A 22,217-nucleotide genomic window follows, 5' to 3' on the forward strand; every position below is an offset into this window, starting at 1 on the left:
GGAAAGGCTTAAATCATTCTATAAAATGGTGGAGACAGGGAAATAAAGAGAAGACAAAGTACAAGATGAAAGATGCCCTCGAATGGAGAGTTCACGGCGCCGTCACCTTTGTATCTTTGAAGACAGCAGCGCATTGGTAACATAAGCTTTCCGTGCGTAAAGACTACAGCTTTGGTTAAACGTTGGCTCGCTGGAAAATATACAAGGGGACATCTTTGATAAACTCTTGAAATAAATTCTTTCCAATAAAAACGCTCTTGTGAATGATGATTTGCAGAGGAGCACAGAGCCGCCGCGGTGCACGCCGCTCTCACTCCTTTTCCCAGCACCCCTCCCTCCAGGGGTCTCCGCGGCCGGGATCTCTAATGAGTCTTGCGTTATTAATCCTTGCAATGGGGTACATGAATTCACTCCTGAGCAAAGCCTTCTGCAGTCACTTTGGCCCATAAAAGCTGGAATGTATTCCTTTCATGTGCCGTGTTGATGATGTACTCTGACAACAGTGTGGTAAGACTTCCCTTCCCCTGTCGCGCAGGCCTTCGTCTGGGGCCAAAGAGGGTCATCTCAGACACACTTGGGCTTTTATGGGTGGTCAAAAACCATGCCAACAGGTCACAAATAGGACTTCCTTTATGGGTCGGACCTACACATCCACCTCATTTGGAATTAGCTTATTTATAGGCGTCCTATAAATCAGCTTTATTTTGTTTTCTGCTTTTCTGAAGCCTTGAGGGTCACTCTGTGGAGCCACTGCTCGCTATAAAACTTTAGCAGAACGGATCCCCCCCCAAAAAAAATCAAAAATGATGGAAATCTTACTGGCAAGGATGAAAATTGAACATGCGGAGCTGCTGGAGGACCGAATCTTTAAGTTCTTCATTTAACAGTTCCTGAAAAAAGGAACAGCCTGAAGACAGAATTAGACTAATAAGGTGCTGACAGCTCAGCTGGGGAATAGTTAAGGTTTGATCATACTATAGACTATATTACCATACAGTTTATTAAAATGTCTTCTAGTAATCTTTTTTTTTAACTTTCCTGCTCGTAAGCCTTTGTCCAACAGTCGAGCAATACACTTCACTACATATTTGAGTTTGATTCCTGAACCCAAAGGGGCAAACTGGGACACACATGTTTGAAAAATAGACATTTGTGTTGACTTGACTGTTTCGAAAAAATGTCCCCTAGAGGGGCTCCTCATTTTCTGGGTTTCCCAGGTGAATTGTGCTTCTTGAAAGGAAAAGAAAAGAAAAGTAGAATAAAGACGACAATCTGTGAAAATCTGCATCCAGTTCTGCTGCAGATGGATTTCTACTGTGAAGTGGGTCAAAGGATAGCAGAAATTGAAGTTTTTTTCCCCCTCAAAGAGCGTGCTCGTCTGCATGAAGCAGTCTGCTGAAGGGTCGCCGTCCTGATTGACAGCCCGCGCTGAGCGCGTGTAGCCCGGGTCCCCTGGCGGACCAGTAACCGGCGTTTCTATCCCATTTATGACGAGAGCCAATCTGCCTCCAGCCGAGACTCTCCCTCGGCTTTTCACAGATTTGTATCCCCATTTTCCCCAAATTCATCTCACCCCTTTCCGCCCCTCCCTCCGTTTAGCTTCGACAAACGCGCGCGCGCACACAACACGCGGAAGGAAGCGCGAGAACACAGGAAGACTTAACAGACTGCTTTCTGGTCTCTTACTGTTTCCTGTTAATTTTGCGTCTGGGACGTCAACCAGTGTCTTCATCAGTCACTAGAGAGCGCTGTCTTCGCGTGCCGCCCCCCCTCATCAAAAGGCCGCGGTGTAGTCCAACCGAGGCGGCTTCTCTTCTCATCTGCGTCACGGTCAGTGGCTCGAAACGTGCGTGCGCATGTGTGTAAAAGCGCATCCACTTTATTAAAAAAAAAAAAAAAACTTTCATTTTAATAATGTTATAAAGTCTTTCATGGATGCTTTTTTTGTTTTTCTTTTTAAAATGCATCCAAGGCTCAACTACAGAGTTTGGTGTTGTGGCATAAAACGAGGTTTCACGTGAAGCATAAAAATGAGGAAAAAAAATAAATCCGCGGCCTGAATAAGGTCCAAGTCTAAAAGGCTTTGTCTTTTACCATCTCCAACACTCAGGTTTTATTTAGAAAATCGAATCATTTAGAATATCGAAATAAATAGAATAAATCAAATATTCGGCTCACGTTATATTGATATTAGTGTCCATGTTATAGATTTTACATGACATTAAGATTTTATAATTTTACTTAGAATAAACGGTTAAAAATATTGAGTTTTATTTTCTCAAAGAGAGTCTGGGCAGTTTTTATTCAAAAAGTCGGGGAGTATTGCCTATATTTGAAACGTTTTTACAAAAAAACTGAATTACAGACTTTTTTTTTTAATCTAATAGATGTCGCTGTTCATTTTTAATTATTTTTACTCCAGAATATTGACAGTCCAATTGTAGGAAACAAGCTGCACATGTGACGTTTTTTTTCCACCTTTTTTCGAAATGATAGTGATGCCAAGCGGATTTTTCGGTGTTTGTTAGAGAAGATCAAACCTGCTGCTGCTGCTGGTGAGTATTAAAAAAGAAAGCAATAAAAAACATAAAAACAAAAACCACAAAAAAGGGAAATACACTTTTGGTTTGTGTCATTTATGACTCGATCCGCACATTTAAGGAAACTCAGTTCGCAGATTTCACACTCATCCTCCCGGATTGATTTGCGAGATTTGCAATACATTTAAAAAAAAGGGGAAAATCCGCTTTTTAAATTTTTTAATCTTAAATTGTTTTTTAAACCAATATTTTAAATAAAATGTTGTCTAAAATATGAATGTTTTGTCTTTTAGTGGTAGAATAGGCAGTAAATAAAAATATAAAAGTACCGGTCGGTGTGATGAATTGATAGGGGAAGGCTATTGGCTCTGAGCTCCTGTGTGGTTCTCTGAAGCTCCTCCTCTGTTCCATCTGAACAAGTGTGTGTCTTTTTGTGTGTGTTTTTGTGTGTCTGCCTCTTATAAGAGCCGCCGAGCATCTGATGTCCTGCCCACTGTCAGAGCTGAGCACGCGCCGCTTGTGCGAGGCTGTCACCTCCCCATCAGTCGTCAGGGAGGAGGGCTGCACAGACCGGGGGAGTAGTCGGTGGCATCTCCGAGGTTCGGTGAAGTTCTGACCGATTTGAAGACCATGCAGTTGGAGAACATCCTTCCAAGCTCCAGCATCAACTTACCCAAGACCTTCTACAACCTGTCCTCCACGGACAGCGGCAACAACAGCCCCAGGCCGTCATCGCAGCTCGACTATCAAGAAGTGGAGCGGCCGGAGTCAGAGAGCAGGAGCGCGCCGAAGAAGTTCCTGGGCGGCGTGGGGACCGGGATGCTGGGCGAGGGAGAGGGGGACGCGTTTAAGGCCGACGGGAGGAAGGGCTCCCCGGGGCTGGGTGAGGACGAGCTGACGAGCGGCCGACGGTACAACATAGACGAACTTGGCTCTGACCGCTACTTCATCTCGTCATCCCAGGCGAGCTCCGACATGGCCAACCCCTGCTCCCTCTTCCCCTACACCGGACAGACCGGGTCGGTGTACACCGGGTCGGGCAGCTCCAGGTACCCGGCCTCGCTCCATTACGGCTCCGTCCTGCCCCCCGCGGGCTTCTCCTCTCCGTCAGTGTGCAGCGGCAGGAGTCAGTTCGGCAGCGGCGGGTACCAGTTCAGCCAGGGTCCGGGCTGCTTGTACCCCTCCTATCCTGGGACGGGGGCGGGAATCGGCTCCATGTCTCTGCCCGGATCTGCCACCGGGGCGAGGGCGCAGGTCTACCTGTGTAACCGGCCTCTGTGGCTGAAATTCCATCGACACCAGACGGAGATGATCATCACCAAACAGGGCAGGTGAGCAGGCGCGAGGGCCTCAAGCGGGCACCAAACCCGCGCGTAAAGCGCGCGTCTTTTACGCACAAACTTCTGACATTTGAATACCGAAAACATGCTAAAACACCAGAATAATTTAATCAGAGGCCTGCTGTTAAATTTAAAGTTAAATTTCCCAAAATATTTAAAGTGATTCCTGCTTTTTTGCAGATCTTTTTGTGACCAAAAAGTCAAAAAAGGTGATCCTTCATGTTATTTTGCTCAAAAATTCACGTTTTTTTATTTTTATTTCCAGGCGGATGTTTCCTTTTCTCAGCTTCAACATCACCGGACTCAACCTCACGGCCCATTACAATGTCTTTGTGGAAATTGTTCTGGCCGACCCGAACCACTGGCGCTTTCAGGGGGGCAAGTGGGTCACCTGCGGGAAGGCGGACAACAATATGCAAGGTGAGTTGGTCATTCACCGGAAAAAACGGCCTTTTTTTCATGGCAAAGAAGGCCTAAAAAATAAAAGAATTAAACGTTTTTTCTCTCCATGGGGGCCTCAGCTCTTTATAGGAGAAAATGTTTTCAATAAAAATGTGTAATCAATGAATTTTTTAATCTTTAATAAATGTTGTAATATAAAATAACATTTTTAAATAACATATTCTATATTTTATTAACAAATTTCACCAATAGATTGCTTCAGATTAAATGAGCAGTTTTTATTGAAACAAGTGTCATTTATGTTTATAATAATTAAAAAAAAATGTTTAAAAATTAAGTTTTAATCTTATGTATTTATTTTATTAGTTTGTAAATGTTTTTTAAACATCCTTTGACATATTTGGGATTTTTGATGTAACATATTTATTAAAAAACCAAAGTTATTGCTAAACAAACAAAGTAAAATAGAAGAATTTTATTTTGTGCTTAAAAACAAAGTTTGTAAAGATTTTTTTTCTGATTGTAATATCATTGTGGATTTGACTTTAAGGTAACAAAGTCTACGTTCATCCGGAATCCCCAAACACTGGTGCTCACTGGATGAGGCAAGAAATCTCCTTCGGCAAGCTGAAGCTGACCAACAACAAAGGAGCAAACAACAACAACACGCAGGTAAGACGTTGATTCCTCCCTCCTCTGCTGGACCGAGTTACCAAAAACTTCAACAGATTTTGCTTGGAAATAATGTCTTCTGACCCCAAAGGGGGATTGGTTTTAACTTATTTCACATTTGAACGGAGCCAAAGTTGGCATGAGCTCGTGCAGTGCTCATTAACCACTTCCCGTTTTCAGATGATCGTGCTGCAGTCGCTTCATAAATACCAACCGCGGTTGCACATCGTGGAGGTGACAGAAGATGGAGTGGAGGACATGAGCAATGAGGCCAGAACTCAAACCTTCACCTTCCCAGAGAACCAGTTTATAGCCGTCACAGCCTACCAGAATACAGATGTGAGTCTTTGATTATTTGTTATAGTTCTTTGGTGATCGCATTCACGTCATGTATCAGTGTTTGTTTTTGTTTCTTTCAGATTACACAGCTGAAGATCGATCACAACCCGTTTGCCAAAGGTTTCCGGGATAACTATGACTCGTACGTTTCCTGTACTTCACGCGTCGTGGTTGTGTTGCAGTTGAATCTGAATTTACGCTTTAAATCTTGTGTCCTTGTGTGTTTCTGGATTTGCTCAACAGGATGTACACAGCTCCGGAAAGCGACCGGTTGACTCCGTCGCCGACAGACTCTCCTCGCTCCACACAGATTGTCCCTGGAGCTCGCTACGCCATGCAGCCTTTCTTTCAGGACCAGTTTGTCAACAACCTGCCTCAGAACCGATTCTACACCGGGGAACGCGCCGTTCCCCAAACCAACAGCCTTCTCTCGCCACAGACTGAGGAAGCCAGCGCCGCTGCCTCCGCCCAGCGCTGGTTCGTGCCCCCGGTGCAGCAGCCGTGCTCCAACAAGCTTGATCTGTCCTACGAAAATGACTATTCCACCAGCAGCCTGCTGTCGTACGGCATCAAACCTCTGTCTCTGCAAACGTCTCACGCTCTCAGCTACTACCCAGACTCTGCCTTTGCCTCCATGGCCGCAGGCTGGGGCACCAGAAGCTCCTACCAGCGCAAAATGGCCACAGGGCTGCCTTGGTCCCCCCGCCCAAGCCCTCCAGCCTTTTCAGAGGACCAGCTGGGGGTCACTAAAGACAAGCTGCCTGAGGAGAACCTGCCGCCGACCTCCACCTGGATCGAGACGTCCAGCTCACTGAAATCGTTGGACTCTATCGATTCCGGCGTGTACTCCATGGTGTGCAAGAGACGCAGGATGTCACCCGGGGGCTCGAGTACAGAAAACTCCCCCACCATCAAGTGTGAGGACTTGACCACAGAGGAATACAACAAGGACAATCCAAAAGGCATGGGTTATTATGCATTCTACACAAGCCCCTAAGACTGTATTTATTTAAGCTAAATATTTGTTTATGACTCCATGTTCGCTATTCCTCGTTAATGTCTTTTTTGTTTTGTTTTTGTTTTCTCTTTTCTCTAAAGGTGCCAAAGCTTAGTGTCCCCCCCCCACCCTCAAGCAAGCTGAACAAGGTTATTTTTCCAGGCCAGCCCCCCCCCCCCCCCCCTCTCTCAAATGAGCAGAAACATGCATAGTGGTTGTTGTTTTGTTGGGTTTTTATTTTGAAAAAGCATGTTGAGTTTTCTCCAATTATTTTTGCAACTTTTTTAAACTGACGTGGACCCCCCCCCCCCCCCCCCACTGCATATTCAATCATATCATTTTTGTTGTACAGTATTTGTGCACTTTAGGACGTGATGTATCTTGTACTGTACAAATTGTCTTCATTGAAGTGGTATTGAATGGATAAATAAAATTGCTTTTCTTAAAGCAGAGTCAAATGACTTCTTTGATATGTGTCCTTCAAAAAAAACAAGGTATTTTATTTTGAAAAGCAAAATACATTCAAGAAATGGGAGTTTTGAAAAAAAAAAGTAGTAGATATCAATTTACTGGGCTGCACGGTGGCGTAGTAGTTAGCGCTCTTGCCGCACAGCAAGAAGGCTCCGGTTCAAGTCCCGGCTGGGGGACCTGAACCAGAACATTGATGGGGGAGCTTTCTGTGTGGAGTTTGCGTCTTCTCCCCGTGCATGCGTGAGTTTTCTCCTGGGACTCCGGCTTCCTCCCACCGTCCACAAACATGCTTTATAGGTTAATTGGTTAATCTAAATTGTCTCTAGGTGTGAATGGGTGTGTGATTGCGGACACTCTACCCTGAGACAGACTGGCGACCTGTCCACGGTGTCCCCTGCCTTCGCCCACAAGTGGACGGGATAGGCTCCGGCAGCCCCGTGACCCCGAAAGGGAATAAACGGTAGAAGATCAATGAATAAATAAAATCAATTTAAAATATTTCGGTTTGAGCTATAAATCTTGATTTATTTAATGCATCTAATTTCTACTTTTTTCACATCACTTCTAATTTTATTTTATGAAAAATAGACATTTGTAATAAAAATAGGAATAAAGATCCTGTTATGTAGAAACTATTATTGATGGATAAATATTGGAAGTATAACTCGACATACCTTGCAACATACATTTTTATGATATTTTTACTCATTTTTCTTCCTTCAAAAATCAATTTTCCATACTCACATTCAAGCCATAAGGATTTTAGAGCATCCGAAACGAGAACGAATGAGGAAATAATTTTCAGTTAAACTGGTTTATTTCTAATATCTGTCTCAATCTAAGAATTTCAAGTCCTTCACTGTTTAACTGGGATTATGTGAGCACATAGCTGTCCCATTGTTCTCCGTGCAGTTTTCAAACGTTTCTAAATAACTAATGCCTCTCCGTGTGAGGTTCACGGAAACATAGGGAAATTGAAAGCAGAGCAGCAGCATCCATAAGAGCAAGATGCTACTTTGACGCCTCCTTTCCATACTGCATGTTTGTGTTTCGTCCAAAAATGCACAATTGAGGATGAAATAAATCCAAGAAATTCAGATTCTCAACAATCATGCAAACACTCCTTGGCCGGCGTTGCGGGCACCTGCTCCTCTCCAACAAAAATACCTCGTCTCTTCCCCGACGAGGAACCCAATTTGAATTGATTTACATACTGAAATTCTAATTAATTCTGTTGTCAGACTCCTTGACAAAGTGAGGAGCCTGACTAACTCCAATTAACACCTCCTAACAAGGTAGAGTGTTTGATTGTCCCGGCCTCTCAGGAAAGCTGTAAGAAAAAGGCTCATGGGTAAGGAGGTGGGGGGGGGATAAAAATGTTTTCACTTGTGCTTGTCAGCAAATAGTATTTGAGAGCATCTGATGATGTTTTTCTTCTCTTTTGTCATGTCTTGACCTCCGTTGATAATTTGTTGTGATTTGGAGAACAGCTGTCAGGATTCTATTGGACAATAATGGCTGAAGGTGCAGCGGCTGCCATGTGTGAGGCTCCAACACCGCGTGTGAGGCTCTTTAAATAGAGTCTGATGTTCCTGTTGATGCTCAGGATGTGCTGCTGTATATGTTCTTATGGAAAACCTGAAATTCATCTCTGAAATAGAAGCCATGTCCACAAACAGCGTGTCTACAGATTTGTGGAAGTTAAGGATTTTTAGGACCTTTTCAAGAGGTCGTGCAGTTGGCTTCATTAGGATTTCTACTCACTGATTTTAACCACCACGAATAATCCCTGTTTCTAAGCCAGTTCAACATAAATTCACACTTTCACCTATTCCTGCTCTGGCGAGCACGGGCTCATTGGCTAGCTCAAGTTAATTGATTTAGTTCACGATCTTATGACAGCCCAGCCTAGAAAGATTTTGTTTGCTTGTTTTTGAGGTGACAGGAAGCCATTAAAATTAAGACCCGTTCACCAGAATTTACTTTTATTGAATTTAAGTTAAAGCAATTCGGACACCATGCTCACAAATTTTTTTTTTTTGAACAACGGATATGATGTCATCGATTTCACGAAGTTAAATTCTAATTAATATGAGCATTTTGCGTTTATTTATGAGTCCACTGTCTTCTGAAGATAAAAACGTTGAAGCTTTATCAAAAAAAACTACATGTAAATGATTTTTTTTGGTTAAAAAATAATTCCGACGCAATGCATTGTGGTTTATATTCACCAATCTTTTGATCGGAGTGGGTCTGTGAGATTTTTTTAAGGATCTGCACCCGCCCCGGCAAAGTAGCACAGAAAAAAAAGCTGCTGTGTTTTCACTCTTATTGTTTTAATTCAGTAAATCTTCTGATGCTCCTTTTGTGGTAAAAGTCTGCAAAGGTTTAGAGTTCATCTCTAAAATTTGTAACCATTCAAGCAAAAGGTACAACAATCAATAGACACATTGGCTGCATGCGTGCAAGTAGCACATCCCATGTTTACCTGAAGGAGATTTGCACACTGGGAGGATGTCAACATTGTTCACTGCAGTCCTGTAATTGACTTTGTTTTGTTGGAGGTCTGGGAGGAGCTTTCAAAATAAAACCAGGCCTTTGTGAAACCTCTCTGCTTGTTTCGTGTGTGCGGATGAATGGCCGCATGCCTTTGTCCTTCCCTCAGGCCGTCCTTTGGTTACCATTTTGGGAATCCGTGTAAGGCGGGCCAAGGAGGCTTTGGAGAAATTTGCTCTGAAAGTGCTGACATCCAAACACACATGGTGCCCCGAGGCCGTTTCCTCACCTTCAGTCACACACTATTACTGCTCTCACTGACTAAACGCGGCCGCGGGCAAACACGTGTCTGGGTCAGGATCTTTTTAAAAGTCGGCTCCACTCAAAGTGCACCAATTATTCTTCTTCTTCACGCCATATTTTCTCTTTTCGTGTGTTGATAAATGTCACCTATTCCATGGTCATCGAGCCAGTTAGAATTACGTGGAATTGTTCCTCGGGGACACTTGAAGTCGCATGAAGTCACTGTGGTGCCCCTGATCTCCGCCTTTTATGATCTTGTTAATCACTTTGATTTTGCAAAAGATTTTGTTATTTTGAAGTTGTCATTAGAAATCAGATCCAGTCATTAGAATCAAAGCTAAGGTTAAGCCCAAAGACAAACATCTGAATGACGCTGTTGAATAAAATCTCAGTTTTTTAGACTTTTTGCCATTTAATGGCTTCTGTTTCGTTTTTTTAATTGTCATTACTGTTGGGTGGATCTCAGAGTCGCTGTATGACTTACATTTCTGGTACAGTGAGACCTCAAGTTATCATTGCCACAACAGTTTGATCTAGAGTGTTGAGTGTTGGCACAGTCCACGGAGGTGAAGAGAAACCAAGGTGCCGAAGAGCCTGGTGTCAGTGCCCTCAGACGGCATGTGCATCAAGCAAGCGGGGCCACGGTCCACTGGCGCGTGGATAATGGTGGAGCGTCTCCCACGGCTAAGCTGCACTTAACAGTACATTGATTTCAAAACCTCTGCCTTCCCTCTGGAGGGCAGTGGAACGCACCTCAACAGGTCATACCGCTCCCCGGGTCTTCAGCGCCACCATTTGCCGTCCCCAAGATGCACCCCTCCCACCAACCACCGGTCCTTGTTTTGATTGAGGTGCACCACGTTAGCCGTAGGACTCCACTCCCTCCCCTCTTTCCACTTGCGTCCCCGAGGATGCAGGGGGAGGATGCCTCACAAGATCTTCATCTTGAAAGCAGCGTGAGGGGCAGGGCGCACTGAGGCACCGAGGCGGAAAAGCTCTGTGGTCAAAATCAATGCAATGGCACTTTGGGCAAGTATTTGTACAGATTTAAGAATTTTCTACTCTCCCCTGGCCCCCTCTGAGGTCCCCAGCACTCAGACAAATAGAATGGTTATTTTAATTCCTGAGAGAAAACTTTACAGAAGCCTGTGTCTAATTTAAAAAAAAAACCTGAGATCCAACTGTCTGAATTGGGATTTAACACAAGACTTTCTGATTCTGTTCCAAAGATGGAAACTTTCTATTGCATTACATACCAGACTTTATCAACTCCATCCTTGCTGATGGTCTCAGCACAGGTGGATGCCAGAGTGCTGCCTCTTCTTCCTCCACTCACTCTGACTCATCTCCCAGCTGCATTGCACCGATGCATGTTTCAGGAGAAGAACACAGCACACGTCTATGTGCACTAATAGGCCCCTCAGCCTCTTTAAGACTCGGGGCACAATTAAGAGGTGATAGTTTGAGCTCCCACCTCGCAGTTCTATTTCGGAGCTGCCGCGTGATCGTGTCGGATGTTGATGGGCGGGTGCTGAACAGGCTCTATTTAAAAGAAGATGCCAGGCAGCTCTGAAGGAACTTTGCATAGTATTACTGCTGTACTGATGACATGGTTATCAATCACCGCTTTAAAAAAAGAATAAATAATTAATTGTATTTTTTTACTGGCTTTGTTTGTCAAAAGGTATCTTTAAATGTGTTCAGAAAGTTATAAAAGGTCAATAAATTATTATAAATGGGTTTTTATTTATGCTTATTGCACTTTGATTGTTTTTATACCATAACATAATTCACTGTTTAAACAATGTATTATTATAAATTATTTTAAAACATTTTATTCATTCAATTTCAAAAAGAATTTGCCTTTTCTGACCATTACAAAATAGCTCAGTACAGCATTGCCATCTACTGGTAGAGTTAACTTACTACACAATTCTTGTGCAGTTTTGGAACTGAAGACTGAACAGTAATTTTTAAAGTTAAATCCAAGACTCATATAAAGAAGTATTGCCTTTTGTGTGTGTTTTTTTTAATTATCTAACATTGTTTTTGCCGCAGTGTGGTGTTTCCATGGCAACACATGCACACTGTTAGTGGCCAAAAGAGGAAAATTGATGACAGGAAGAAAAAAAGGAAGGAATAATTAAAGTTGAGTTTAGTGTGTGCCCATTTGTTTGCTTTCACTTATGTTTCACTTTCACTATTTTTCTTTTTGATAAATAGTTTTCAGGTCTGGCTCATCAGTGTCAGGTCTGTTTTCACCTTTTTGTCTTCCAGTTGGGTCACAGTTTTTACAGATTTTCATTTTTCATGCTTGAGTTCAGTTTGTTCAAGTGGATGCTAGATTGAGTGGAGTCCTGGATTAAATGGTACGTTGCAAATAAGCCACATATGGCGGGAAGGGATCAGGTTCTTGTCATTAGGTCTGGTCTCCTGCAGTTTGGGGTCCAGATAAACTATTCCTAAAAAATCTGTGCAATTAAGTTTTAAAACTATCAAGAATTCTGGAGCGGAATTGGCGTCTTAGCGTAAAAACAAAAAGAAACTTCATCTCCAGTCTATGGGTTTTCCAATAATGACCTAAAAGACACGTTTGTAGAAACAATTTACAGAATTGAATAGAGGCAATGCTTATGTATATCCTGGAAGGTGCACAGATATCTTTAATTTCAGACAATTACTATCTTTATCTTTTTACAAGAAAGTACAACATTGCTCCAAAGATATCAAACATTTATTGTGGCTGACTCATTTTGATGAATGACCAGCTTACTGTGCATCAGCATCATTACAAATCTATTAGCTGTGAATGTAGCTCTTGCCGCTCATCCTAGGGTTAACAGGAGGATGCCGTTCAAGGCCAATCAAAATGGATTTCCTTTTTCTTTTTTTTTTACTTTTCTTGTCCAGCAGTTGAGCAAACAGACGAGGTCTCGTGTGTTGGACAGATTTTACTTTTACAACAGGGGGTTCTGGATTTTCTGACACACTTGGTGTAAATTTGAATAAACCCCTTTTGAATTTGAGGCTAAACTTTATTTATATCAATTATGATTGCTTTCCACTTTTTTTTTATTGGACCGGACGGAAAAGAAAAAGAGACAAGACAAGAGTGGGAGAAAAGTGGGTTTAAGGATGTTGGAGGATAAATAAGATGCAGGGGATAGAACCACAAAACAACAAGTTGCTGGAGGTTTATCATACTTACTGTCAAGTGTAGATGTTGGTCAAAGGGGCGGAGCCTGTCCACAGACACACTCAAATGTTATGGAGATACCTGTTGGCTCAGAAAAAACCTTCACACGCATACATGTTACCACGCACATACTTATGCATACAAACAAACACATGTGAAGCATATATTATTCTCTCATGCATACTATTGACACCTGTGCTTGACTGGGATAGCAGATCAAAGGAACACGCACAACCCAATGTCAGCCACCCAGACCACCAGGGCCAACGGGATCCCACCAGGGTCCCCAGTGTCAGAACGTTAAGGGGGCCACGGGAAGCGCAAGCCCCAGCCCAGCCAGAGAACACCCCTCATTTACAAAGAAAATTGGAACGTGGTAACCGATGTAGGCAATATTAGACACAGGTACAGATCCAGAAACAGATCAACTGTAAGTGTTTAAGACATTTGACAAAATGTAATTAGAGGATTGTAATGATAGGCTATACTTATACAAATATGGATGAGAGATAACGCAAATGAGTCTGTCTGAACACTAAGACAAGTAAACGCAAAAATAAAAAATCATTGATAAGATTGGAATATTTGATACATATATCCACTCTACTTGAACTCCCAGTGTTTTAAAAGGGACCAACACATCCTCAGGGACACATCACATACAGGACACCCTTTACCTTCAGGACGGCGGTACAGAGCAAATAATAACAAATAAAAAACAACCTTTGCATTTGGGATAACAAAAATGAGGCTTCATTTAACTCATTAAAAAGTCTAGTGTTGTTATTATTGTACATATTGTACATCAATAGTTTTTCAGTTTTCAGTACAGTACCTCTTATCACACACTCATAAACCCGTTTTGGAGCCCCTCGAAGCAACTGAAGATTAAGCCCCGCCCCTATCTACATTATTTAATTTCACTGGATCACGATGTCATGCTTTCAAATGTGATTGGCTGTCTGCCACCGCGGGGGCGTGTCCTTCTTCTGTCGTTGGGGTGGGGGGAGCCAGTCTCCCTGGAGCGTCAGGCGGCCCAGCCCAGCCTGTCCGGCACATCAGCCGTTTATGAGCGCATCCGGTGGTTTTGGGGCCGGAATGCTGACATGGACGAACCCTTTGAGCAAATGAGACCCCTTCTGAGAGCCGTGAGTACTCGGAGAACGACCGGTTCCTGTGGGGAACCTGAGTGAGGGAACATCTCTGTGTCCGGAGTTGTGATCGTTAGCTCTGCGGCAGAAGTGCGGGGGATGCTGGGGAGTCGGAGCCGGTGCGGCATCGTCCGCCGGGGACCGCCTTTGTTAGCCGGCTTTCTTTGCCCCGGACACGTGGCGCGGTCCCACGTTACTGTCCACTGTTCTGTTTCGGTAAAACGACACGCGGGTTCCAAAATACACCCATAAAAGGGAAAGCGTTAGCCGCGCGCGCGAGCCCAAAATTTTTAGTTAGCAAACTTCTGCAGTTTGAGGAAACATTTGCCGTAAATCAGGCCGGCATGAAGTGACGCGCGCGGCTTTGAACATCCTATAAATAGTTGAAGGTGCTTGACTGCGCTGCCTTTACGGCTGCACGCTGGGCCACAAACTTCCTTATAAAAACAGAACTCACTATATATCACTATATAACTCACTATAATTATATGGTGTAGTTTTTGTTTCATTAGATGTGACTTTGTAGGAACCAGAACCCAGTTTCGGGTCTAAACCGGTTATTTTCAGCCGAAGCAGCTGCATAGTGAGGTGTTGGGTTTGACATGAAAGTGGATTTATGTGCATACAGAATGCCAATCTGTACTTGTTACATAGTTATAAATAATTATAAACTTCTATTTGTTTGAAAGGTTCAAAATAAACATACATTTATTTTGATTTTGCATTCAAGGTGTCCGTTATTGTATAAATATTTGTCTATTTCTTTCTTCAACACTTTTATGTTCTCTGATCATGATGGAACTCTCCTATCACACAGGTTTTAGTGCTAAATTCTATTGTTCTTTCAGCTTATCCACCTATTTGACAGGAAACAAGATTTTATGTGTGTAAAGCTGTCTTTTCTTAGTAATACTACACAGGCCTTTAGATGGGGACCGTGGTGTTCTGCTCATTTGTTCTGATGTCAACATGGCAACGCTTTTGAGTGGTGGAGGAGCCACATTATTTATGATCTTAAACAACATCCATAAATTAGGTGGATGTTCCTTTTCAGTTCTACATGCCATGCTTGTGCAATCCACATTTAGTTATACTGTAATAACTTTTTAACACAATATTAGAGCTCTTATCTAGACATCATGCAGACTAAACCAAGTTTTTTAAATGGACAACTTCTTTAGGAACTTTTTCACCCAAACAAAAGCCATCACCGTTAAGATGTGGCATACAAATTCCTTAAAATATCCAAACAAATCCAAATGACAAGTAAAATGAACCATTTCTTAGAATTTTCTGGTGTTTATTTACATGACAAGAGATAGCAGAGCTGAAGATGCTGGAAGGAGTGTTTGATGGACAGATCAGAAATGAATCCATCAGATGAACAGCTCATGGTAGACACGCTGAGAGGAGGAACAGTGATGATGATGGTAAAAGGATGCTGAGGTTGGAGCTACCAAAGGGAGGAGCAAACAGGAGGTTGATGGATGTAGGGAAAAAGCACATGTGGATAGAGGAGAGGGTTAGATGGAAGGGATAATTTGCTGTGGCGCCCCTAAGGGGAGCAGCAAAAAGACAGAAGAAAGTCTTTTTGAGGCCGGATGTTCTTCTTACCATCACAGTCGTTTCTTAAATGTGATAAATGTGCTAAAATCCATTATTAACTGGTTGATCTAAAGTTGTGTACATGTTGGTGTTGCGTGTCACTAGTAATGTCCACTAAAATGTTGGCTTTGCTTCTAAATGAACGCCTTCATTACAGAATTTTCTGTTAGTTTTGGACTTTGAAACTACTTCAGTTCCATATTTTAATTTACTTGGCACTAAAAGTGGTAATAAGTGCTTGTAGAGAGCTCCGACAATACGCTTAGCTCTTAACTACAGCCTTTAAGTAGTATGTTAGGACCAAGTTCCACGCGGCTAATTAATGCCAACTAAATAGAGCCTCTTTGTGCATAGTATAGGTAATCCTCAAAAGTACTGTAATAAAAAGAAAGTGATTGAAAATCAACATGTAATTAGAAGGACTTAGTTTTGCATGGATGGTTCATTGCTTTTCAGCCCTTTTGGAGATGCACCGTTGGCACGGACTAAGACTGGAGGATTTTTCACATGAGCATGTTTTAAAGGGACATGCATAAGTGTTTAGTCTGTGTTTAGCCCAATGCAAATTGTTTTGTAAGCAGTTTAATAAAAAGTCGTTCATCGGACGCAGTGAGACAAAGAATTAGGTCACAGACATCTGGCTAAAATAAAAAATACAATTGTAAAAAAAATACCTCAAAAATGTAGTGCAGTGTTTGGTTAGCTTAGCATTTAACACAATTCAAGTTGTTTAAAACAGTGACCAGCAACTCATGATTTTTCTAGTAGAGACTCGTTAAATATGAGCTGAAGCTCATGTCCTTTTGACTCTTCCTGAAGTACAACAATTGACTGTATCTGAGAACTGGACTAGCCGTCATCTGTAGAAAATTGCTTTCTTCTGGATTTAACCAATGACGTAAATTCAAAGTTGCCTTTTGTCTCACGATACGGGCGCCGCCATGTTGAAGCCAGACGTCATCTGTAAGCAATTATTGGTCTGAGTCAACATTTTAATGGCAACCACTCTTTCCAAACAAAAGTTGGAAGGCCACACCCCTACCACATAAAAGTGGGCTACACAAAACCTGTCAAACGTTTTAAACGTTGGCCGTGGGGGCCAGCAGGCTCAACACACTTTTATTAAGGCATCTGATTGATCAGTTTATAACTGGAACTACAAAAAAATATGGAAAAAAATAGGATTATCAAGAAAATGTTTAAAAAAAGTGTCAGATCCAGAATGGTTCTTCTGACCAATAGCTGTTTATCTTTCTATAGATGTCTATGGGATTTTGGCTTCTTGGAGCCAGCAAGTACTTCTCATATACAGTCAATGAGTGTAACCAAGAAGCCCCCCCACACCCACACCAAAAGCACCAACCCGCCCCCAGTATTTCCAGCATCTTCTCATCGGGGCAGTTGCATATAAAGGTTGGACTAATCCTGTCCGCCCTCAGGCAGCATGACAGGCCGATTGCAGTCAGAGCTCAGAACCGAATGCTCTGGGTTCCATTTTTGAGTCCAGTCTGAAGCATTCTGGCTGTTCCTAAATCAAGCAGCTCCATACTGACAAGTGTCTTTGTTAAACTTTGGCAAAAAGAGAGAAGGTGGGTCTAATAGACCGATGTCCATAGTTATGTCATTAACTCGTCGTTAACTAGCAATTCCATTGTTTTCTGCTTTAGTTTCACTATCCCAATGATGTGTGTTTGTTTCTCTTTAGCCAGCAGTTCTACCAAATGATCCTTTAACCCCCAACCGTGTGAGTGGGCTGGTGATTCAGATGGTGGTTCGGGGCTTTCAAGGCTTCCTTTTTACCACAAATGGAACATTGATGGTTCAGTGTCAGCCATAGTAATCTTCTTCCACTTTCGGCTTCTCCCATCAGGGGTCGCCACAGCGAACGAGTCGCATGGTAAATTTGGCAATGTTTTACGCCGGATGCCCTTCCTGACGCAACCTTCTCAAACCGGGCTTGGAACCGGCAGAGGTAGAGAAGGGAACAGGGAGCAGCCCGGAGTCGAACCCGGGTTTCACGGACGGAAGGCGCCGCAAACCAGCACGAGCTAAACTGGCTCCCTTCGTGTCAGCCATAGTAATAAAAGTAGTAAAAAGAAAAGCATTTTTGTTCCAATGTGCAGCTCAAGTCTGTATGATATATGCAATAGTTTGGCTCTCCTGTGGTGGATTTAAAGCTTGTTGTCTCAAATCTTGTGTCGTCATGGAGATGGTCTTTGAGAAGGTCTTTATGAAATGTCCTATGGTTGCTTTGTGTTTACTTTCATTGAAAAATAAAACTCCATGTCTTTAGCAGAGTTTTTAGCCTTCTTATATCATCAGTAGAAAAAGTATTTGAAATTATTTTCTATTTGGTCCCCGAAAGTAAAAGCTAATGTCTTCCTTTACAGCTATATTATTGCCCTCTGGTTAAGTTAACCCGCTAAATTTATCAGTCAAGTTTTGTTTTACTAAGTCGGGAAACATTTATATTAGTAGTTAATAGATCAAATGAATGTATCAGAGATTTATTTGACAGAATATAATTTTTATTAATACCTTTCATAAATATTTAGAACATTTAGGTCATACCAGCTGAACGGACTTAGATGTATTGAAATCTTTATGGAAATGTGATGAGACTTTTTTTTTATCTTAATTCTTCATTGATCAGACACATACAGTATATGAACACCCAAAACCTGGGTGTCTTCTAGTGGGTCCTCATCAGCCTTTAGATGTCACCATTTCTGCGGAATTCATGCAACCTTTGAATCCATTTTACATAAACGTTAAGAGATGTTTGGCTATGTTGATCTCAGTCTCATTTGGATTTGCCGTCTGTCCATTTTGTTGCCCAGAGGGCATTTGGAATCAGGCAAGGGTAAACAGGGTTTGCTTGAATTAAAATAAAGGTCTGTTTAATAACTGCTCATGTTTCAGAAGGATGTTCTTCTGCGATGGCTCGTGTTGTGGGAAGCAGCCGGTATTGCAGCCTGTTGACAGAGACAACCTTGAAGCTTTCATCAGGATTGTGAATGTCAAAGTCAAAAAAGCACAGATGCATCTGGAATTTTACCCAATGCAGTCTGGAATACTGAGTGCACATGTCCCTGTTTCTATTTACTTCTTGTGTTGTGGGGGGGGAATTGCACTTCATTTTTGACCTGAATACCTCAGTGGCCAAGGATCTGCGTGTCCTCCAACTGCGCAAGTGTGTCCCCTGTGTGGTTCAGTGCACGTGTGTGTTGTCAGGCTCTCGCCTATGAAATATTCATGGTCGCACGTTGGGATTGGCCGCTTCGCAAAGAGCGGGCTGTCGGGGTACGGCAGAGCGAGCACTGTGTTCTGAAGCAGCTCCCTCGCTCTCCCTCATCCTCCTTTTGTATAAGGCAACGAACGCAGGAAGAGGCAACATGCACGCCTGACACCGTTGCCGTTTGCGCTCAGCTCACAGACGCCCCCCCACGACAAAAATAACCACCAGAAAGAACAAACGGCTTCAAATCCTCGCTTCTTTTTTTTCTGATGTTTCGAATGGAGGAAGACAGCCAAGGGGAACACATGCTGACGGTACGTCGGATCTTCTGCTCCTGTCCGCCTGTTTACCTAGCAGTCCATATTCTCCCCTGAACAGCTATTATTGGTTCACTTTACAGTTTGTGTTGGTTTGCTGGCTTGTGTTGCTCACTGTGCCACAACACAGTGTTGTGTTGTGGCAGGTGGTCAGAAGATTCAGTCATGGCAACAAAAAGAAAGAAAATGCTGTGAGGATTTTAGGGAAAAAGGGGTTCAAGAGCATCTTCAATAAAATTGCATCCCTGACCATGGTAAATGAGAAAGTCGGTTATGGCTGCTTAAAGAGGACGGGCGAGAAGGATCTAAAGGGGGCAGAGAAATGCAACAGGAACTGTGGTTTTCATGTCAGCAAAATCCAAACAATAGGATGCTGTAAAATGAGATGCTTTTCCTTCTGCTATGAAAATGACTTGGATACATTTTGATATGCGTGCAAATGTGGTAATAAAGAAGAGATATCTTAATACTTGTATGCAGGGACAGTATATTTGTATACGTTTTATTTTGGCCATATTGGTGAGTTTTAAAACATCTTAATTCAAAAACTTTTGGTTCTAAACACCAGTTTCTACCGTAACTGTCTGCCGCCCAAAGTTGGCAAGGTTTCAGACACGGTTAAAACTCAGACTCAGGCAAAGAAAACTCAAGAGTTTCCGTTATAAATCCTGCTCCTGTGTTTACAGCAAACTCTCAAACTTGCAGACTAATTTTTTTAAAGTGAAAGTACAATACATAGAGCATCCAGAACATCTCTAACAAATAAAACATGTTTTCATTTATGAATTAAACTATTTAAGCTACCCCTACTGTAAAAATTGTGTTTTTAATGTGTTTGTGTGGCATTTTTCCAATGGAGGAAATATTTAAAGAAAATGAAGCTCAATTTGCATTTTTGAGTATTTCTTTATTCAAATCGTTGTGAATCAGGGGCAGAAGAAAAACAATCAGTTGGAAAAAAGTTTGTAACAGTGATGTAAGTGCCACATTCAGAGATGCACAAGCTCCCTGCTACGCTCCATTCTGAATCGTCCACTTGTAGACAAATAGATCCATGTACGACCACTGGGAACGCTTTAAAAATAGATTTAAAAAACAGAGCAGTTAAAACATACAGAATTGCTTCAGAGCTTGGAATTCTGGGAATTTAGTGCAATAGCTTGTGTAAATGAAAGTGAGTGCGCTGCTTTTATGACACCATGACTGAACTGTGTTATGACATGTACCAGAAAACCATTTTCTCTTGTCATGTCAGTTATAACATAACGAATCTAAGCCCTACCCAGAGCTTAGGTCACATGCTAAGTATGTCGCTGATAGAGTGTTGACCTGGGAAAAATGGACAGGTGGACAGACCTTGAAGATTTGAGAAGGGCTGAAGTGTTACTGTCAAGCATCTATAGTAGTTTTCCATGAGATCCTGTAAAATGTCACTCAACAGGCCACACTGTGTCGGTGGTGCATGGAGAAGACAGTGCTGTAATTACTTTTAGCAATTATGCCAAACATATGTGACCTGTGTGTCACGCAAAGGAAGAATTCAGAGAAAGAAAACTTGAAGAGATTGTAAAACCAGTCTGTAGGAGGTTGTGCAAACCTCGGGTGGGAAGAACAGAGCAGGACATTCACAAGCTGCTTACAGAAAAGAAACGTCATTTCTGACCCTTTTTTAATTGAGTTGGAGAGCTGTAGTTGATAAAAATTACATCTGGGATTCTGCACACAGTTGATCTCTTGATACTAGTAGAAAATATTATAGACTAAGCTACAGCTGAATGGAAAGTACTCCTTGGACCACCATGGTTCCTGTCCTACCAACCCAAACTCTGTTGCTGTTTGATTTGTTTCTTCCTAAGGGCAGGCTGGTAGTAAATTAGTTTTATTAGCACTTGGGTCTATTTGTGTATCCTGCAGGGTACCCATGTTCCTGTTGCTGCAAAGGGGGGAACTAATAAGCCCGGAAAGCTTATTCTTCTCGACAGTGTTGGAACGCCTGATCCAGACAGCCATCTTGAATGAGGCTGATTTTTATGTCTTATTTACTTTTTAGAAACAGAAAGAAATTGTCCTACTCTCTTCAGAGTTTGTGTCATTTCATCAAGCCCATGTAGGTGCTGATCCCTATAGACTATGAGGAAGAGAGAGAAGCTTCCCCTCTCCCTCTAGGGTTATTTAACACATGTAGGACAAATGCAAACAACCTGGACCCTTTTACAATTTTGCAAAGCAAACAGTTTTTTTTCTGTAACCAATAAAGTTAAAATACAAACAAGCTAATTTAATGAGCACACATTGCAGGACTAATATATGAGAACATTTGCTGCAGGAGTAGGGTTGTGCCGATGGACGATATCATCGTCCATCGTGATGGGTGACTGACATCCCGATGGAGAGACCACCATCGTGATGCCACGCCTCCGCCACGTTGCGCGTCGACACCATAAGCCGCGGTTACATGTACAAAATATCTTGATGGGATCAATGGTCGGATTAGAATCCAACCGTGTACATGGGCCCAGAAAAATGTTTTTAGAATATAAAAACGTTCACTAAGGTCACACTTTCCGTCGGAATAAATCATTCGCACATGCGCAGTAGGGTTTGAAAAACGGAAGGATATAAACTCCGCCGAGCGGCTTTTTTCTTCAAACTTTATTGTATGTAACAATTCAATACAAAACATTGTTAAACAGCGCCGAGCGGCTATATACATTGACATGTCAGCTCGGTAAAATACGAGATGATATTCTAAACGTGCTTTTAATAATGTTACGGTTATTATGAAACACCTGTTCGCTCATCATTTGAATTTTAATCCGTGTGGTCAGTGCTTTTTCTGAACGGAGCCAGGATTAGCAGTATGCTAACACGGGCTAACAACATTAGCTTTGGGTGGTGCTGCTTGCTGGCTGCACGTAAACATGTAAGAATAACATCAGCCTTTATTTAGTCGGGACACGACTGGAAACACAAATCCGCGTGATTGTTTGAATGTTTTTTAAGGACTGAGCGACATTTCTGCTTTGAAGCTCAAACCGCTGTGTGTGCTGACGATCAGAGCTGCGCTCAGACACACACTTTTAGACCCGGTTCTGAGTTCGGTTGCTTGTACCCCTAGAGCTGCGGGACGGATCGCAGTCTTAAATCTCC

General features: G+C 42.4%; 2 protein-coding genes across 10 annotated transcripts in view; both read left to right on the top strand.

The window, feature by feature from the left end:
- The first annotated feature begins 2,478 nt into the window (after positions 1–2,478).
- LOC101171177 (eomesodermin) lies at positions 2,479–6,742 on the top strand. 3 transcript variants are annotated; one of them, XM_023960173.1, is made up of 8 exons: positions 2,479–2,555; positions 3,006–3,871; positions 4,146–4,300; positions 4,833–4,954; positions 5,135–5,293; positions 5,374–5,435; positions 5,537–6,255; positions 6,392–6,742. In XM_023960173.1, the coding sequence occupies exons 2-8, from the start codon at positions 3,171–3,173 to the stop codon at positions 6,403–6,405; spliced, it is 1,932 nt and encodes a 643-aa protein (XP_023815941.1). In that variant the 5' UTR covers positions 2,479–2,555; positions 3,006–3,170; the 3' UTR covers positions 6,406–6,742. The 3 variants fall into 3 exon arrangements, with proteins under 3 accessions (XP_023815941.1, XP_023815940.1, XP_023815943.1); XM_023960172.1 differs by having other exon boundaries at positions 5,537–6,742; XM_023960175.1 differs by lacking the exon at positions 2,479–2,555 and having other exon boundaries at positions 3,318–3,423; positions 3,504–3,871; positions 5,537–6,742.
- A 6,918-nt stretch (positions 6,743–13,660) lies between these two features.
- LOC101171423 (sodium bicarbonate cotransporter 3) overlaps positions 13,661–22,217 on the top strand; it is a 61,123-nt gene continuing 52,566 nt past the window's right edge. For 6 of the 7 annotated variants that reach the window (XM_020706984.2, XM_020706983.2, XM_020706985.2 and 3 more), the window contains exon 1: positions 13,661–13,904. In XM_020706984.2, coding sequence (XP_020562643.1) covers positions 13,695–13,904 — 210 coding nt within the window. In that variant the 5' untranslated portion in view covers positions 13,661–13,694. Of the gene's footprint in view, positions 13,905–18,828; positions 19,065–22,217 lie in introns of those variants that run through there. The other variant, XM_020706987.2, reaches the window with a different exon arrangement.

Source organism: Oryzias latipes, chromosome 11, assembly GCF_002234675.1.
Source record: "Oryzias latipes chromosome 11, ASM223467v1".
Lineage (NCBI taxonomy): Eukaryota > Metazoa > Chordata > Actinopteri > Beloniformes > Adrianichthyidae > Oryzias > Oryzias latipes.

Coding starts and splice junctions, on each gene's coding strand:
- LOC101171177 (XM_023960172.1), top strand. CDS start 3,171: ATGCAGTTGGAGAACATCCTTCCAAGCTCCAGCATCAACTTACCCAAG. Junction 4,955..5,134: donor CAAACAACAACAACACGCAG/GTAAGACGTTGA, acceptor TCCCGTTTTCAG/ATGATCGTGCTGCAGTCGCT. Junction 5,436..5,536: donor TTCCGGGATAACTATGACTC/GTACGTTTCCTG, acceptor TTTGCTCAACAG/GATGTACACAGCTCCGGAAA.